This window comes from Symphalangus syndactylus, chromosome 10 (assembly GCF_028878055.3).
Source record: "Symphalangus syndactylus isolate Jambi chromosome 10, NHGRI_mSymSyn1-v2.1_pri, whole genome shotgun sequence".
Taxonomy (NCBI): Eukaryota; Metazoa; Chordata; class Mammalia; order Primates; family Hylobatidae; genus Symphalangus; species Symphalangus syndactylus.
In genome coordinates this window covers 55,140,461-55,157,966 of record NC_072432.2, presented here as the reverse complement: position 1 = coordinate 55,157,966, position 17,506 = coordinate 55,140,461, and the positions used below count along the sequence as shown (strand labels likewise).

The window sequence follows — 17,506 nt, the reverse complement described above, 5'->3', positions numbered from 1 at the left end:
GGCCTCCCAAAGTGCTAGGATTATAGGTGTGAGCCACCGTGCCTGGCCTACTTAGGCATTTTAAATAATATGCCATTTGCAAGGCTCATTCCATTTAATAATTCCTCAGATGAACCTCTAACAAACTTTCTAATACCAGTCCAGTCCAAATCACAAACTATGTTTTATCAGGTCTTGACAAACACTGGAGATATTATAGACATGCCTTATTCCTCACAGCCACCCGGTATAGGCTATTTTAAGGATAAGAAAACTGAGGCTCAAAGAGATTCACAAACTACTAAGTAGCACAGATAGTATAAACTCAAGTCTACCTGACTTTAGAGGTCAAGCTTTTCTACTCCAGAGCTCAACAGATAAAAGAGATAACAATAAGGAGCTGCACTATTACAGTGTGATGGGTGGTCCAATAGGATGGGGAAAGTGCTCCAAGAAATGGAAGAGGCAAGAGAAGGTAAGAAAATGCAAAAACATAATTACACGTTCAGCGAGACATATGAACATCTGGTTTTCTTTGGAGTTCCTCAAATTACATAATTACTTCATCTTAATAGACAGAAATTAAGCACAGTGGACTAAATCATTACCGTGCATTTTCAAACTGTACAATAATCTGGCAGTGGTTTTTGTTACCTTTAAATTCCTTTACAAGTAACTAAAGATGAAAAGAAAATGCAAAAATCAGGTTTGCAACAACCAAAAGTATAAACTCAACTTTGCCCTCTGAAAAGAAACTTTACCAAAAGTGAGTATTTGGGAAATACTATAAAAAGATTAAAATACTGACTTACTTTCCGCCTCCACTATTTAAAGCTGGTGTTGGCCTAGTAAGCAAGTCTGAAATTTGAGAGGATAACTTCGTCTTGGCTGCTGTTTGTTGCTGTACCCTTACTTCAGCTGCATCTGCCAAGTGCATCAATGTCTTCCTTTCCGGGCTTTCTTCAAAATTCTTACAGCCAATACATTTGCATATTGAGGAACACATTATTTTTGCCTAAAAGATTTACAAAAGAAAAGTTTGCAAATCAAAACCAAAATACATTACTATAAGTAGATGCCACAATCAAATCAACAGCTAATAGCATTACCTGGTCAACTGATAAGATTAGATGGAAGCATCTCTGGCTGACAAACTAACTACACATGTGGCTAGCTAGGTTAGGTATTCTTAAGTCTGACAGTGGCTGTATGACGTTTGTGGCTGTGTCCTTCCATGTCAGTTTTCCCCCACTAGGAATACAGATTTTCTTCAGGTATGAGTTACATATGTTTTTCATAAACATGAACGATATACTAAAATATCAAAAATAAAGGTCATCCAGAATCCAGCCACCTCAATCAAATCATCATTAACATGTAGATGACCTCCCATTTATGCATATGTATACAATTTCACATTAAAGGGATTTCATAGATGCTATTTTTATTATTCTATTATGCTATTTTTAATCTGAAGAGGGAGTTAGGGAGGGACTTCAGATTCCCCAAACCCTTCAATAACCCATATGAAACTAGTGTGTATTTTACATTTTATATAAATATATATTTTCATGTAAAAATATGTCAAATGTAAGTATATATAAAATCCTAGACCTTATGTATATATACAAATATAGAACTTTCATTTTTTAGTTTTTCAAAATCATATTATTTGCTTTTCTGCATCTTGCTTTTCTTACAACTCATGGAATCCCTCCAAAGTCATCTGGCATAGCTTGAATTCATTCTATTTAACAGCTAGGTGTAAATCCCTGGTATGATGTGTCAATTTTATTGGGCATTCATTTCCCTATTGATCGGTGTTTTTGTTTCCAGTTCTTAGGTACCACAAATGATGCATAAAAAGATTTTTTTGTTATACATTATGCTTTTTATTTCTCTGAGTTAGATTTCTAGAATTGGGCTCACTGGTTAACAGGTCTGTGTATTTTAATTTTTTTTTTTTTTTTGAGACAGAGTCTCGCTCTGGTCGCCCAGGCTGGAGTGCAGTGGCGCGATCTCAGCTCACTGCAAGCTCCGCCTCCTGGGTTCACGCCATTCTCCTGCCTCAGCCTCCCGAGTAGCTGGGACTACAGGCGCCCGCCACCACGCCTGGCTAATTTTTTTTGTATTTTTAGTAGAGACGGGGTTTCACCATGTTAGCCAGGATGGTCCCGACCTCCTGACCTCGTGATTCGCCCGCCTCGGCCTCCCAAAGTGCTGGGATTACAGACGTGAGCCACCGCACCCGGCCTGTGTATTTTAATTTTAAGAGATGTAGCCACATTGCTTTTTCAAAAGGCTGTAATACCTCACATCTCACCAGCAATGTGTAAATGAAGGCTTTCCCACATTCCCTCCAACAATGGATATTATAACTCCTTTTAACATTTTATGCCAGGCGCGGTGGCTCACGCCTGTAATCCCAGCTCTTTGGGAGGCCAAGGTGGGAGGATCACCTGAGGTCGGGAGTTCAAGACCAGCCTGACCAACACGGAGAAACCCCGTCTCTCCTTAAAAAAAAAAAAAAAAAAATTAACCAGGCTTGGTGCCACATGCCTGTAATCTCAGCTACTCTGGAGGCTGAGGCAGGAGAATCGCTTGAACCCAGGAGGCAGAGGTTGCGGTGAGCCGAGATCGTGCCATTGCACTCCAGCCTAGGCAACAAGAATGAAACTCCATCTCAAAAAAAAAAAAAAAAAATGTATAATCTGATGGTGGGGGTGATAAAGTGAGATTTCACTGTTCTTTAGTGTATATTTCCCTGATTTCTAACGAATTTGAGTATGTTTTTGTTAGCTGCATTTTCTTCAATGAACTCATGTCTATATAAATAAATAAAACTGTCCTTTCTCTCTATAGCACCTAGCAAGATAAACGGGCTGCATTATAAACACATTTACTCTGCTCCTTTCTTATAAGACACCAATAAATTCCATTTACCAAAGGAAAAAATGGATATAAGTTTGTGTTAACTGGGTTACTGTGAGCCTGACTGGGAATCTAACTAAAGCAATACTTAATAAGCATCTAGTGATGAAGAGAGAAAATTCCTGACCTCAGAGTGGGGAAAACATACCAATAATAGTAATTTAGATTATATATATATATATATATATATATATATATATATATATATATATATATTTGTTTTTTAAAAATTATCTTTATATTTTAAGAACCATAGGAAAGACATTAATAGTGTCTAACCGGAGCTCAGGATGGAGAAATTACAATGATACTTAGCTTGGCGAATTTAACTTCCCCTGTACATAAAAAAAAGATGTGGAGGGGAGGAAAATGGCCACAAGAAAAGACACAACCATGAAATAAGGTGGGTAGCCATTCATCCAATCAACAAGCCTACAGGCATTGAAAGGAAACATGAATGTGTTGTCCAGATGCAAACCAACAGGATTAAAAAGCCAATTCAGCTGAAGAACAAGGTGTCAAAAGAACAATTCAACACAAAATGTCAGATAAGCCCACAGCTAATTTACAGCCAATTAGCCGCTGCTATTCATAGTTTAGTATATTCTAAGTTTCTCCATTTTTTGGTACATAACTTTTGGAATGATAAATTTGTTACTAGACAGTGTATCTGTCCTGACAAAATTTCATTAGAATAGGTAGGGCAGGGCTGTCTCTTCTAACTTTTAAACCAGTCCAGTACCTTTTCTACTTCTATTAATTCACAGATCGTTAACCAGTTCAATTAAATGGTTAGTTCCTATATGTCTGAATTTCATATGCCCAGCATGTACTGATTGTTCAAGGCCATATACATGAAAGGGTCGCTTTGCCCTTCTGATCCGACTTTACATAAATTTCCATGTTCTGAAAAGAAGTGTTAATTTTTACGTATTCATGACAACTTTTGTATGATATGGCTTCTAAACATAAGCCAACTATTTCATCAGGTATTCAAAAGAAGAAAGACTAAAAAAGATTCCAACACTGGATGAAACTGGCTTGTTGGATTTGGAGATGTTAAGACAGTTTAAAAAATAACTTCTGACAGTGGCTTATGCCTGTAATCCCAACACTTTGGGAGGCTGATGGGTGGGTGGATCACTTGAGTTTGAGACCAACCAGGCCAACATGGTGAGACCTTGTCTCTACTAAAAACAAACAATACAAAAATTACCTGGGCATGGTGGCAGGCACTTGTAATCCCACCTACTTGGGAAGCTGAGGCAGGAGAATCGCTTGAACCCAGGAGACGGAGATTACAGTGAGCCAAGATTGCACCACTGCACTCCGGTCTGGGCGACAGGGCGGGACTCCGTCTCAAAAACAAAATAACAACAACAACAAAAAACTTGTCTCTCTATGCAATTTTCATTCATATCATCTGCAGAACTCACAAGATGTTACTCTCCTATTCCCTATTCTACTTTACTTCCTGAGAGGAGTATTTGACTTTGTAAATAAGTAGATTAGGAAAGAATTCATTACACGGAGAATGCAATACACAAAATCTTTAATGTGACACATGCTGTATGGGAGAGGGCACTGAACCTGAGGACACGCTCCTGTGGCAGGGCAAACTTTCAGCAAGTGCAAAGCTAGGCTTTCTGCCAATAAATAAATAAACTAATTAATTAATTCTCTGAGAATAAGAAAGAATGAAAATATATGAGAGTATGAGAAGAGCCAACAGTATAACTCAACCACCCAAAAGACTCTCAGTAAAGAGTTTCAGGCATACCAAGAAACCAATTACGGTGACTTAGGGTTAATCTCAATCACTAGATTGTTACACATAAGCTTCTAAAATAAAACTATATAGTACTGTGTCTAAAGCAAGAAGGGGAAGATTTACATGGCATTTGTCAGAGCAGAGTTTCAACTACATCTTCCAGAGAAGACGCATGACCCATAAGTAAAAATAACCGGCTCAGTGGAACAACGAAACAGTGAAAATGGAGACAATCGCCTACCATGACCAGTAACCTCACCCAGCAGAATGCCAGATCCTCCTTTCCTATTTTTATGCTCACAAAGCAAACTTCTTAACATACTTTGGTTTTCCACAGAGCAGTGTGCTCTTTGAGTGGGCATAACCAGCATTTTGGTCAAGATAATCCTTTAATTTCCAGACTGTACCCTGGGATGCAGGCTATTTTGTATCCATATATATATATTTATATATTTGAGACAGAGTCTTGCTCTGTTGCCCAAGCTGGAGTGCAGTGCCATGATCTCGGCTCACTGCAACCTCCACCTCCTGGGTTCAAGCGATTCTCGTGCCTCAGCCTCCCGAGTAGCTGGGTTTATAGGCGCTCGCCACCATGCCCGGCTAATTTTTGTATTTTAGTACAGACGGGGTTTCACCATGTTGGCCAGGCTGGTCTCGAACTCCTGACCTCAAGTGATCTGCCTGCCTCTGCCTCCCAAAGTGCTGGGATTACAGGTGTGAGCCACCGCACTCGGCCATATATTTCTAAGAAGCCTGTGAAGAACAGTAAGTAGAACTGCACCTCAGGTGAGAATCACTGCTGGAAAGTTTCCAATCCACTTTGATATTATTTTTACTGAAAATCAATATATTGGTGTTCTTATCTGCATACTTCGGAGCATAATGACCAAGAAGTTATGGTAAATCACCCAGTAAGACCCCAGGCTGTAATAATAAACCCAAGGTATTCCTCCGAAGCCCTGCTTCGGAGGCTCGAAGGCCTTCCTCAAACAAGGGCCTTTGTGCCAACTGTGCATATTTTCAAACTGCAATAGCAAGGTGATTTCCCAATTTTCAAGTAAATTTTTGTAGTATGTCCTTTCTAAAACTGTTTTTAAAAGATATTATTTTCCCCACCCAGCATCTCACCTCATAGCATTCACAGTAGTTTTTAAGACATCCTGATCGTTTGCAATTACATCCTTTGCTATGACGTCGATCAGATTCTCCCTCCTTTCCTTTCCCTATCTTAGGCTTAAAGGCTTCTGGATTTCTGTCAAGGCATGCCTAGCAAAACAGATCAAATATCAGTTAGAGTTAAATCACAGTAGATGAAATTTAAACACTGCAAAAGGAATTGATACGTTTCTTTGCAAGACAATTGAGTTATTTAAAAAACTGATGAAACTGGATATTTCTGTCAGTTAAATGAAATAAAAAAAATCACCTTTATTGCTTTTTGCCTTTCATTTTCATGTTCCAAATTGTTATAACAATTAGTACAATTGCAGTTGTTGCAAAATTCACCATTTGCAAAGCAATCACAATATCTGAAAGGTAAAAGTCAGTATAAAGTAAAAAGTCATTATTAAGGAAAACTATTTGATTATATATGCATACATTGTACACGTACTACATATGTGATAAAGCATCTCAGAAATCTACTCAGCTACCCAGTTAAAGAGTTAACAACACATATTGTCAACCACATACTAAGGCTCAAAGTTTAAATCACCAAGTCCTAGAACTTTGGCCTAAAAACTTAGTCCAACCAATAACAGCTGACACACAAGAGCTATATAATTTTATGTGCCCCCAAAGTAAGGCATTTCAAAATTCTGAAAAAGGAAAAACACTGGCTATATTCTAATAGTTGAACTGGCTCATCTGAGTTATAGTAGTAGTACTTTGGATTTTATGCCCCAATAAGACCAATGCTTTTCATTTAACTATTTCATGTCAAATCTTTTTAATACTAATAAGCAAATTAACCATTCAGTGATTTTTAAAACTACCTAGAGTATCATCACTTCACTTAGGAGACCAAATATAAAAGTCATAAATAAGATCAAACATTATTATTAAGGGCAGAAGCTATGTCTGTCTCATGCTGCTATGTCCCTAACCCCTACTCCAGTGATTCATGTACGGTAAGGACTCTAAATATTTCTTTCTAAATGAATGAAATAATATTTTTACACTGCCATATATGTTCAAACATTCACTTGTATGTTTATTTAAATTACTTAGACTTATGATGCTTTGGTCTGCTAAAAATTTTTAGTTAACTTCATTTACTTTTAAGTACATTTCTAATTACATTAAATAAGAAAACAGTTGCAAAAACACTTACAATTTCAAACACAGTGATTTTGTACAATTACAGGGCTTTCGGGGCCGACTGGCCGACTCTGATGGGATTATGCTGTACAGATAGAAAAAAAGATATACATTCAATCAATTAATAGTAACTAAAATTAATTTAGTTGCTACAACTAATTTAAAATTTAAAAAATTAGACCTAAAACTAATTTAAAATTAGAAAAGTCTCCAATGTATAAATCCCTCCAGAAATAAAGCTTTAACCAATGTTAAATGTGTCCGTCTAAAATAAAAAGTTTGCTATGTTGTTCTATTTACATTAGGTTCAAAGGCAAGTTGTAACATGAAAAGAGGTAGAGACAAGTATGGAATAATTTTTTTAAAAGAAGTTATCAATAACTGCTAAAGAACACTCCACAAACACTGTCCCTTCTAAGAAAACAAAAGTTGAGATTGCCTCAAAACTCTTGGGATTCAATTATAAAAAGCAGTGAGGAAAAGAAGTGTGTGGAGGAGGAAATGGAAGTGGAATGTGGACTGATTCCGGGTAATTAAGCACTGCTTCTAAGCTAATATTGCAAAAGCCAGTAATTAATAGATAAACAAATAAACATCAACAAAAAACAAGGACCTAACATAATTTTAAAAACAGTTGGGCAAGTGCAGTGGCTCAAGCCTGGAATCCCAGCACTTTGGGAGACTGAGCCAGGAGGATCACTTGAGCCCAGGAGTTGGAGATTAGCCTGGGCTATGTGAGACCACATCTCTACAAAAAAATTTAAAAATTAGGAGAGCATGGTGGCATGTGCATAGAGTTCCAGCTACTCAGGAGGCTGAGGCAGGAGGATTGCTTGAGCCTGGGAGGCGGAGGTTGCAGTGAGCTGAGATCACAGCACTGCACTCCAGCCTGGGCAACAGAGCAAGACCTTGTCTCGAAAAATAAAGATAAAAAATAGTTACCATCATCATTTTGGAAACATACTCAGAATGAAAGACAATAATAAAACCAATGAGCAAAACTGGTGAATCTGAATAGAGTATTTGGGAATTGACTATTTCTGTAATTTTTCTGTTTTAAATATTTCAACAAGTATTTTAGAGGCATGCTCACATGGATTTAAGGGAAAAAAAATCAAAGAGGATGTAGTTTGGAATATATATATTTACTGTTGCATTTAAGCTGATCTAACAACTTATGTACCTATATTCAAAATACTCACCCATTGAATGGAAGCCGTGCCTGGGTCTGGATACCAGATGTTCCAGTAAAGGTAGAGTTGCTTGCTATTGATACATATGAAGACTGCTGTAGCTACATGTAAAGAAAATTAATTTTAGATCATATTTCCAAAAATGGACAATACTGGCAGGTATGATGATCAGTAAGAAATACAAATTCATCCATTAAAATAAGAAAAACACAATGGAGAATTTCACACAAACACATACGTCATAGAGCTCTTTTAAAGACTCAAACCAATACTATAGGTGAAAATAATGTGAACATTTTACAGTACTACATAGTACAAATATAAAGAAAGTATTTCACAGAAGAGTTAAGTATGTCAGAATGATACAAAATGCTAGATGAATGCTCTCAAAGTACTGTAATAACTTGTTTGGGCTAGAAAAATGCAATGTGCCTACTTACAAATAAAATGGGTACTATATTGATCATTTATCACACTACAGATTACAGAGAATGAGAAGTTACATGCACAACAGTTGAGTTTCTATTTTATACCAACTTCTAAACATTCGAAATGCTTATGACAAAAATACTGAACATTATTCTTTTTATCAGTAGCCACATAACGTATTCCAAAGTATATTTCATTAAAAAGTACACGTGTGGGTTTGTTTCCCCGTCTTTCATTCTAAAGATGACGAGTAAGAGTAGATAGATCGCTAAAGATATGTCACCTGGAAATGCATCTCAGTTTATTTTCCAATAAATAAACTTGGGCTTATTTTCCAAGTCAGTGGCATCAAATTTATGTGTGAGGAAGAGCTTTAATAACAGCCACAGTCTTTTCTAAATTCATTTGGACTCTGCTGATTTTAACTTCAGTCTATTTTCCATCATAGCGCCACAGGCTTGCGCTCTTGCCAAGCTGCTCTCAGCTCCAAATTGTCTGACTTGTATATCTGACCTGTGTTATATATTTCTAAATGCTAAAGGTACATAGAAATAAACTTAAAGGTTTGGGTTAACATTTTAAGATTTTGGAAAGTGCCACTTCAATACTGAGTTAGATGTGTTTGAGTAGTTTCTGTGATAGCACTAGACATCTTGGACCCCATTATCACTTTTGCAATACAACGACTTCATTTTTTCCACATACCTGAGTAACATACTGAGCTGGAAGCACTGCATAACCCACATTCCCTGTTCCCGGAGCCGGTGCCAGGACAGTGCCTGGTGGCAGGTTAGTGAGGTTGGGCTGGATCTGTGGCAGTGGTGTGGCAGGCATGATAAGCCGTTGCTGTGGCTGGCTAGTAGTTACTATTTGTGAAGTTGGATTGATTGGTTTTGGAACAACCTAAAAAGAAGGGACATATATCAATGACCACAAAATAAATTTTACAGCTGTTCAATTCAGTATAAATCTCTTGCACCTAAATCTTAACTTTCTATTTAAAAAGTAAATCATCTATTTGGGAAAGACTGAGAAAGAAGTTATGTGATACTCACTTGTTTGACAGCCTGAGCTGAGACAATTGGAACTGACATCCGCACTGGGGTTGTATTAACAACTACTGGCTTTGCTTTTTAAAAAACAAAAGAAGGATGAACAAGTTATTTACAGAAAATAGTATTTAAAACACTTAAGAATACTTAGCTCTCCCAAGTTATTCTCATAAAAGAGCTTAAAGAATTCCATTTGATTCCTAATTTGAGCAATCTTTAATCAGGATAGTTACCTTTCAAAATCGCTTACCCCATCTACCAGAGAACTTATATCTAAAGTGGCTACAGTCTGTCCACTTTATGTGGGAATATTTGTAGGTTCAGGACATTCAAATGAAAATACTTCAATCTGTATTCAGATGATTTATACATTCAGTACTAAATCCAGTCAAATGAAATGTATAAATAAAAGAACTGTCATTCATAAGCTTGAGTAACAACAGCACTCTATACTACTATTTCTAATTGCTGTTTCTATCCAAACCAGAGAATGTATCATTCTTGGGTTTTTGTTTTTTTTTTTGAGAAGGAGACTTACTCTGTCTGTCACCCAGGCTGGAGTGCAGTGGTGCAATCTTAGCTCACTGCAACCTCCGCCTCCCAGGCTCAAGCGATTCTTGTGCCTCAGCCTCCCAAGTACCTGAAGTTACAGGTGCGCACCACCATGCCCAGCTAATTTTTGTACTTTTAGTAGACACTGGGTTCTGCCATGTTGGCCAGGCTGGTCTCGAACTCCTGACCTCAGGTGATCCACCCGCCTTGGCCACCCAAAGTGGCGTGAGCCACTTATAGGCATGAGCCACTGCGCGTGTAATTCAATATTTACAGAATACATAATAAAAGGCAGTACAGCAAAAAGGATAAGAACATGGGCTCTAAAGTCATAAGACCCAGGGCATTTAAATCCCAGTTCTGCCGTTTTCTAACAACTTAAGCTCTCTTTGCCAGTATCTTCATCTGCAACATGGGGAGTATCTACCTTATGGCATATAAGGGTTAAGTATATGTGGATTCATGAAAATTGATCAGAACACTGCCCTACAAATAGTAAATGCTCACTAAATGTTAGCTGCCATCATCGTTGTTGCAACTGCTACTACTATATAAATGGCATTGTAGCCATTGTTTCAGGAAAACTAAAGCACTAGACCTCTGCTGTCAGGGAGATTACATTCTAGTTCAGCTGATTAGGCAGGTGCCCAAATAAGATAAATATTATTAAAGAAGATACATGAAGAGCTGTGGGAGTTTAGAGGAAAGAGGATATATATATAAAAAATTGGCAGAGGATGGAAATATAGAAAAAGCACATGGAGGACACAGTATTGAGATGGGCCCCAATCAATAGGCCGGCCGCATGGAGGGCACACAGACTGGAGAAGGGCATTTCACGCAGAGACGGACGCATGAGAAGTGGAGGCTTAATCTTGGGAAGCTGCAAAGCATATTCACAAATATTGGTGAACAAACCAGTCTGGCTAATACCTGGGATTAACGTAGACAAACACAGGCAAAAAGGCAGATTGCAGACATTTATGGAGGACCTTGAATGTTAGGGTAGGACTCTATATTTAATCTGTATTTTTAATTCAGTACGCAATGAGAAGTTTCTAGGGATTTTTAAATACAGAAATTATATTGAAATAAAAGAAAAATTAATTGTATTTGGCAGCAGTGCATAAAACAGAATGGAGTTGCAAGAGACAAGTCAGAAGAGTGCCAAAAAATGAGGGTCTGATCTGGAGTGACAGCAATGGGAATAAAAAAGAGAGCAGATGCAAGAGACCTGGTGTAGGTGAAAGGACCATGACTTACCAACCACTGAATGGTAGCAACTGTAGGTATAAGCAAAGAAAATGTAAGTCACGGCAGAGCTTTCAAGTGACCAGGAAAATGACAGTTATTAGAACTAAAAACTCAAGGATGAGCTGTTTTAAAGGGAGGATGAAACTTGACATGGAGAAATACTGGGATGAAATTCAGGAAAGACATTGGCACTAGACATATACATTTGGACCAACAATTAGTGCAATTTTAAAAACTGCCTACTGCCATTTCCACTGATAAAAGCAGATTTAAGAAGATAGAAATGACATCTCTTCAGGTTTCATTGATGTAAAAGTAAGGCCTGGAGCCTGGTCTGAAAGAGAGGTTGAGAGAATTCTGAACAAAACGAAAAAGAATAAATTTCCTTAGATAGAAAGGCTACTATTATATCAGCAGTTTTTTGTTTTTTTTTTTTTACTTTTGGTGGGGACTGGAAGAATGATGGCTAAACACAAAAAAGCTGAGAGTCCTAGAAGAGAATCTTAGAGTAGGCACTCTGATTTAAAAGGCAGCAGCCCACTGCAGCAAGGTGACAAACTAGGGCAAAGGAGGGAGAGCAGGAGACGTCTAGAGAGAATATATGATTAGTGGTGATGGTTGCACAATTTTGTGAATATACTAAAAACCAGCGAATTGTATGCTTTGAAAGGGTTAACTTTATGGTATACGTGAATTACATCTCAGTAAGGTTGTTATACAAAAAGAGTGTATGACTCTTTTCCTGTATGAAATACCGGAGCAGTGTGACATCTGATACCCAGTTTGAAGTTGTTCCTGTTCTGTTTTGAATTTTCCTCAATTATACTGAAGCATTAGCAAGGTTATAAGAACCATTGTAGACTGGTCTCAGCAATGCTAGAAGGAATTAAAGGAGAGCCTGAATTCCTGCTTGGGACACAGAAGAGTGGACTCCCTCCACCACCTGCTCCTGGGAGAGATGACAGTCGCTGTTCCATGAGCACATTGCAGTGATTCTGAAGTGAGAGCAATGACTGGTGGAATCCAAAAACTTCCTGATGGTCCTGAGAAATAACTGGGAAGGAGAGTGACCTGCCTTCCATCACATTAAATGGGGACTATCCCTGCCTTCTCCTCATACACATGCACAAATATGTGTGCACACACACACAGACCCTCCCTCCCTCCCTGGCCTAGTAAAGAAAACTTGGAAACTCAAATTTACATAGGTTTGACACTTGCATGCCGAGTTTTAACTGAAGCCTGGGGAATGAAGAAAATACAAAATCAAGTGGTCATAAAACAGAATACTATAAAATACCTAGGGAAGGGGATGTTAGGTAACTAGGTCAACCGTCTGCATTTCTCATCCTCCTTAGCTTAGCACACATTACTAACTACTACTTCAGTTTTCATAGAAGCTGGCATAATTGTGTAGTTTTTAGTCTTTGGCAGGAACTCTGAACAATCCTTTAGAATAGCCTCCTTCCAAACTTCAGAAACCATACCTGCAAGTGTTTGAGGCTTTTTAACTTCTTAAATTGGTTTCCTCCCTCACCGAGATGATAGGTTGTATTCTGAAAAGGCTAACCAAGCACTTTCCTGAGTCCTTCTACTATTCTGCCTACCACTGAACCAGCGATTAACATGGTGGAGCCTTTGAACATTAGTTCTTGTGCAACTTTCAGGTGAAAATGTACAAGATAAGCGCCTTTGGCATTTAAGTAAATTCCTCATAAAGAGACATTAATATATTTGATGAACTAGAGCAACTATTTAGTGTAACTCTAATAAAAATTGTATTTAACTTGTTATTCCTGTGAAATAATATATATTATATATATCCAGATCTTTTATGGGACAGGAGAGAAAGACAAAAAGAGAAAAATATAGATGGATATAAGGGAAATAATATGGGCAGTATATGTATGTGGCTGGGTGGGAAGAGGGTAGAGAGTGAGGTGAAGAAGGCAGAGAGATACAGGGGAGAACAGAGAGGCAATGTTCAAGGTGGAAAGCACAAAAGGAAGCAGAAGGGAAGCAGAGAATGGTGAAGGATTGCCAGGTGGCAAGGAGAAAAAGAGAAGTAGAGACAGGCAGAAAGACAGACATAAAGCTGGAAAAGAAGGCACTAGTCAATACTGAAAATTTTTTTTTTTTTTTTTTTTTGAGACAGAGTCTCGCTCCATCACCCAGGCTGGAGTGTTAGTGGTGCGATCTCAGCTCACTGCAACCTCTGCCTCCCGGGTTCAAGTGATTCTCCTGCTTCAGCCTCCCAAGTAGCTGGGATTACAGGTGTGCACCACCATGCCCACCTAATTTTTGTATTTTTTTAGTAGAGACAGGGTTTTACCATGTTGGCAGGGCTGGTCTCGAACTCCCAACCTCAAGTGATCCACCCGCCTCGGCCTCCCAAAGTGCTGGGATTACAGGTGTGCACCACCATGCCCAGCCAATACTCTGTTTTGAAATGTCCATCCCATTCCTCCATTCTCCCTGGATCTTCCTTATACGAAAGGCATACTCTTGCTAATGAATAAATTAATGTTAACATTAATTAGGTTTAATCCATTATATGGATTCTCAGCATACTATTATACACATACAAACACACACATAAAATACAACCAATTATATGTAATGACTGCTTTCTATCATCATCATCATACTACCTAAGTAGATTGGACTTATAGCACTTCCCTCAGTACCCTGCTAAGTTTAAGTATTAAGAGAATATAAAATTTGACTCCCTTAGTCAACAATATGGTTTTTTCATTTTTCCCCTCATTTAAGATTGTGATAATGATTTTACTCCAAAATCTTTTCTCAAAAGAATTAGAAAACATAACTGCTTGCTGTGTCTAATTTACTAAGATATATACTAAAATACTGCTTACTGTTTTCTCCCTTCAGTAATTTGGAAGAGAAATAAATAGGTTTTATTCTTCTATAGGTTCCCTCAGGTGAACCACCTATCAGGAACAGGTAGCTCCAAATCTCTGATCTTTTTTTGAAATTTTTTATTTTAGACTACTCAAGTATAGCATTAAGAAGAGGAAAAAGGTAGAACAGGGAGTTCCAACTGTAACTGTGAACAATCAGTCAAGATAATTCACGACCCTCAGACTACCCTCTGATCTCTTTTTTGTTTTGTTTTGAGATGGAGTCTCGCTCCGTCGTCCAGGCTGGAGTGCAGTGGCGCAATTTTGGTTCGCAGCAACCTCCTCCGCCCAGATTCAAGCGATTCTCCTGCCTCAGCCTCCTAGGTAGCTGGGATCACAGGCATGCGCCATCACACCTAGCTAATTTTTGTATTTTTAGTAGAGACGGGGTTTCGCCATGTTGGCCAGACTGGTCACGAACTCCTGACCTCAGATGATCCTTGGCCTCCCAAAGTGCTGGGATTACAGGAGTGAGCCACAGCACCTGATCTACCCTCCGATCTCTTAATAAAAATCAAAGAGTAACCAACTAGTCTTTAATTCTTCTATTTACTTTCGATAAACAATATATCATTTAATTGCCATCAACTGCTTCTTGACATTGTCAGAATATAAAACAAGGAAACATGTAAGCCCTAAACTATAAACTATCCTGATCCTTTCATATCCCTCAATTTTTAGAAAAGTAGATAAATATGAAAAAGGTCATTTATGTGTCTATGGATGTATATCAGGTGGTAAGAAGGGTTAAACACAAACATAGAAAATAGAAGGACAACAAACAGGAATATCCTTTAGGGAAAATACAACTGAGCAAAATAAAACATTTTAATCACTTTTTTTTTTTGAGATGGAATCTTGCTCTGTCGCCCAGGCTGGTGTGCAGTGGCATGATCTCAGCTCACTGCAACCTCCATCTCCCAGGTTCAAGCAATTCTTCGGTCTCAGCCTCCCAAGTAGCTGGGACTACAGGTGCACACCACCACACCTGGCTAATTTTTGTATTTTTAGTTGAGACAGGGTTTCACCATATTGGTCAGGCTGGTCTTGAACTCCTGACCTCAGGTGATCCACCTGCCTCAGCCTCCCAAAGTGCTGGGATTACAGGTGTGAGCCACCATGCCTGGCCCTTTAATCACTTTTTTAGTAGCAATTATAGATTCAAAATAAGTAAAAGCTGAAAGTGACATTAAGTTCTTACTTATACCTTGCCTATTTGTCACTTCAACTGACCCAAACCCTATCAAGGGGCTTTATAGTTTAGGAAATAAAATACATAATTCGGTTCCATCTAAATGTATCCCACTGGCATAAATGGCAGGTTTTAAAACCAGCAATAAAATGGCTAACCGCGAATTAACAAATAATTACTATTATCTGGTATAATAGCACACTGTGTACCAACATCTAGCAGAACGAATACTACAGTTATGCACAACTATCATTCTATTTCACTGCCTTCTGCACCAGTTACTGGCTCAAACTCAGTTGAAATGCCACTCTTCATCAGGATTTCAGCAAGAAATGGACAAATGTTCTTTAATCATGTTAAAAGCATGAATTACTGTTTTTAAAAAATGGTTACTAACCTTGCTGAAGAGGCTGAGTGTTTGTACTGGGATTCTGACTAACTGGCTGGGTTGAGCTACTGGCTGATGTGGCAGTAACAAGTCGGACATAATGAAACTTGCTTCCAGGCACTTGAATCTGCTGGACATTGGGAGCAGTTGCCAGAGGAATAATTGTCTTAAACTGTGATGTGCTCACTCCTCCAACAGTGATGGTCTGCACAGTTGACTTCACTGCCTATTAAACAATACAACATGGCTGTCATTAATCTGGGATGTAACTTTCCTACTATTTTTAATTTATAACAATTGCTCAGGTTGTAAAGTATGCTCCTGTATTGCATCAAAAGCTGCTGAAAGGAACAACCTGTTCAAAGAGAAATGAAAAGAATGGTAATAAATACAGAAATAAAACCAAAATTAATGAGTTCTACCTTCCATCTCTAGTAGTTAACTTCCTTTGTAGTCCATTTCAGATGACTTGCTATGAAGAAATTATTACTTAATTTGCAAGTACTTACACAATTTTGTTAATATCAGGTAAAATTTATAAGAATTATTTTAAAATTCCCAGAATTAAGCCCCATATTCAATATAGAGAAAAGATGATACAGATAGTTGGCATTATTGCTACCTACCAAAATAACTACAACAAATTCTATATTCCCATGTTCTGTATGTTTTGTATTTTTAGTAGAGACGGAGTTTCACCATATTGGTCAGACTGGTCTTGAACTCCTGACCTCAGGTGATCCACCTGCCTCAGCCGCCCAAAGTGCTGCTTTTTCCCAAAAGAAAAGCCTACCTGATACCCTTACTAAGTTTAGTAAATTCTGAAAGGCATAATACTCCCTAGGTATAAAAGTACCCACTAGCATATGGGCAGGAGGCCAAATTCAGTCCAAAATTACCAATTTTGTTTGTCTAGGGAAACTAGTTTTGTATTCCCTGAGTCCAAAAAAATATATCTATATATTTTTATATTTATATATATAAATATATATAGAGAGAGATATATTTTTTTGAAGACAGGGTCTCATTCTGTCACCCAGGCTGGAGTGCAGTAGTGCAGTAACGGCTCACTGCAGCCTCGACCTCCTGGGCTCAACCCATCCTCCTGCCTCAGCCTCCTGAGCAGGTAGGACCACAGGTACCACGCCCAGTTAATTTGTGTGTGTGTGTGTGTGTGTGTGTGGTAGAGACAGGGTCTCACTTTGCTGCCCAAGCTGGTCTTGAACTCCTGGGCTCAAGCAATCCTCCTACCTCAGCTTCCCAAAAGGTAGGGATTACAGGTGGGAGCCACAATCATTTTAATTGATTAAAATGATTTAATTATCTTTAAAATTAAAGACTGACATTAATCCTTTTCTTTGGTCCAACAAAAGGCAATGGGAATTCCCTAAAAGCTAAATGAAACATCTTAGGCAGAGCAGAACACAATAGTCTTTTGAGAAGTACCTAACTGCTGTTTAACCAATGCACTGTCATATAATGCAAAGGATCAAAGATTCTCTAACCAGATATATAGTATTATTTT

The 17,506-nt window shown here is 38.2% G+C and overlaps 1 protein-coding gene across 8 annotated transcripts in view; it reads right to left on the bottom strand.

The window, feature by feature from the left end:
- Positions 1–17,506, bottom strand: part of LIN54 (lin-54 DREAM MuvB core complex component) — a 90,268-nt gene that overhangs the window by 4,452 nt on the left and 68,310 nt on the right. For all 8 annotated transcript variants that reach the window (XM_055297149.2, XM_055297150.2, XM_055297147.2 and 5 more), the window contains 8 exons: positions 15,991–16,207; positions 9,678–9,751; positions 9,328–9,525; positions 8,203–8,294; positions 7,014–7,085; positions 6,108–6,210; positions 5,810–5,947; positions 792–994 (listed from right to left, as the gene is read on the bottom strand). In XM_055297149.2, the coding sequence (XP_055153124.1) occupies positions 792–994; positions 5,810–5,947; positions 6,108–6,210; positions 7,014–7,085; positions 8,203–8,294; positions 9,328–9,525; positions 9,678–9,751; positions 15,991–16,207 (1,097 nt within the window). The remainder of the gene's footprint in view (positions 1–791; positions 995–5,809; positions 5,948–6,107; positions 6,211–7,013; positions 7,086–8,202; positions 8,295–9,327; positions 9,526–9,677; positions 9,752–15,990; positions 16,208–17,506) is intronic.